This window comes from Oncorhynchus gorbuscha, linkage group LG24 (assembly GCF_021184085.1).
Source record: "Oncorhynchus gorbuscha isolate QuinsamMale2020 ecotype Even-year linkage group LG24, OgorEven_v1.0, whole genome shotgun sequence".
NCBI classification, from domain to species: domain Eukaryota; kingdom Metazoa; phylum Chordata; class Actinopteri; order Salmoniformes; family Salmonidae; genus Oncorhynchus; species Oncorhynchus gorbuscha.
The window spans coordinates 1,187,442-1,189,941 of NC_060196.1; the positions used below are offsets into that span (position 1 = coordinate 1,187,442).

The 2,500-nt window shown below is 53.0% G+C and overlaps 1 protein-coding gene across 1 annotated transcript in view; it reads left to right on the forward strand.

Annotated features, from left to right (window-relative positions):
• Window positions 1-2,500, forward strand: part of LOC124013340 (protocadherin-18-like) — a 10,968-nt gene that overhangs the window by 8,413 nt on the left and 55 nt on the right. Inside the window, 1 exon segment of the mRNA XM_046327617.1 lies at window positions 1,653-2,500. This exon segment is cut by the window's right edge and continues 55 nt beyond it. Within this exon segment, the coding sequence (XP_046183573.1) occupies window positions 1,653-2,437 (785 nt within the window). The 3' untranslated portion in view covers window positions 2,438-2,500.

The window sequence follows — 2,500 nt, forward strand, 5'->3', positions numbered from 1 at the left end:
AGGGAAGAAGGAGAGATGGAGGAGGGAGGCAATAAGAAGAGATGGAAGAGGGAGGGAGGGAGGGAGGGTGGGGGGAGGGAGGGAGGGAGGGAGGAAAGGAGATGGAAAGGAGGGAGGGAGGGAGGGAGGGAGGGAGGGAGGGAGGGAGGGAGGGAGGGAGGGAGGGAGGGAGGGAGGGAGGGAGGGAGGGAGGGAGGGAGGGAGGGAGGGAGGGAAGGAGCAGAGAAGGATGGAGCTAGGGAGGGAGGGATTGAAATAGGGGGGATTAACTGTTTTTGAGCCTGATTGAATGGAGTGATTTAATTCGTTTACTTTGTCACTCATCCCAGTAAAAATCGGTTGACCTTTTTGATACAAAAACAACATCTATCTTTCTCACAAAAATGGTTGGTTCAGATGTCTAGAGTTTACAGAGAGTGACATGAGGGAAAATGTTAGAAAGGCAACAGAGGGACAGGGTTAGACAGAGAGGTACAGGACTAGACAGAGAGGTACAGGACTAGACAGAGAGGTACAGGGTTAGACAGAGAGGTACAGGGTTAGACAGAGAGGTACAGGGTTAGACAGAGAGGTACAGGGTTAGACAGAGAGGTACAGGACTAGACAGAGAGGTACAGGACTAGACAGAGAGGTACAGGGTTAGACAGAGAAGTACAGGACTAGACAGAGAGGTACAGGACTAGACAGAGAGGTACAGGGTTAGACAGAGAGGCACAGGGTTAGACAGAGAGGGACAGGGTTAGACAGAGAGGTACAGGGTTAGACAGAGAGGTACAGGGTTAGACAGAGAGGTACAGGGTTAGACAGAGAGGTACAGGACTAGACAGAGAGGTACAGGACTAGACAGAGAGGTACAGGGTTAGACAGAGAAGTACAGGGTTAGACAGAGAGGTACAGGACTAGACAGAGAGGTACAGGACTAGACAGAGAGGTACAGGACTAGATAGAGAGGTACAGGACTAGACAGAGAGGTACAGGACTAGACAGAGAGGTACAGGACTAGACAGAGAGGTACAGGGTTAGACAGAGAGGTACAGGACTAGACAGAGAGGTACAGGACTAGACAGAGAGGTACAGGGTTAGACAGAGGACACAGTCCCATAGCTACGGGAGCTACGGGACTGTCTCCTCTCTCCCGTAGCTATGGGATTATGTCCTCTCTCCCGTAGCTATGGGACTGTCTCCTCTCTCCCGTAGCTATGGGACTGTGTCCTCTCTCCCGTAGCTATGGGACTGTGTCCTCTCTCCCGTAGCTATGGGACTGTGTCCTCTCTCCCGTAGCTATGGGACTGTCTCCTCAATGTCAAACCAGATAAAACATTGAGACTGTATTTTCCAGATAGCAGTATATGTACTGAGTAGTGTTGACAGACAACAGTTCTGTAGGCTACTGCATATCAATGCCAATCATACACCTTGACACTGTGTCCCCTCTCTGCTCTTCTGAGCCACGAGACCCTTTAATCAATGTCAAACCAAACATGTTATTTGTCACCAATCTCTGTGTCTCTCATGTCTCCCTTCTCATTCTTCTCTCTCCCTAGCTAGGAACCTGCGTACCAAACACAACATTAACCCTCTCCCTTCTCTCTCCCTATCTAGGAACCTGTGTACCAAACACAACATTAACCCTCTCCCTTCTCTCTCCCTAGCTATGCGCCTATGCACTGAGGAATGTCGTGTGTTGGGCCATTCTGACCAGTGCTGGATGCCTCCCCTGGCCCTCTCCCTGTCCTCCCCGGCCTCCTCCTCCTCTGACTACCGTAGCAACATGTTTATCCCAGGGGAGGAGTCCTCTAACCAGCCCCCCCACCTCCTCGATGACGACCAGGCTTCCATCGATTCCTCGGAGCGCAGGAAGAGCTTCTCCACCTTCGGGAAGGAGCCCGGGAGTTCTGATGAGGGAGGGGTCAGTGAAGGGAGTTCCTTGCTTTCGGAGATGAACGGAATCTTCCAGCGCCTGCTCCCTCCGTCACTGGACTCATACGCCGAGTGCAGCGAAAACAACGTTGCTGCCGCGGCAACGGAAAGAGGAAGTGGAAAGGGTGGCCACGCCAAGGTGCTGTTACCGGGCGGCAACAACACCAAAGGCCCCGCCTCCTACCCGGCGGGCGTGGCGGCGTGGGCGGCTAACACCCACTATCTGAACCCCGGAGGCGGAGCTGTCGGCCAAAGCCCATTAAGTCACAACACCAACAACCTCACCAACATGGCCGCCTCGTCCACCTCCTCTTCCACCTCCAACCAGCCACCACACCTAAGATGGCTACCTGCCATGGAGGAGATCCCAGAAAACTATGAGGAGGATGAGCTGGAGATGTTAGGGATGGGGTTCCTGGGGAGGAAGCAGAGCAGGGACAGACACCATGACATGATGGACGCTAGTGAGTTGGTCACCGAGATTAATAAACTACTACAGGACGCCAGGCAGACCTAGAGAGAGATGGAGAGAGAGAGAGAGAGAGAGAGAGAGAGAGAGAGAGAGAGAGAGAGAGAGAGA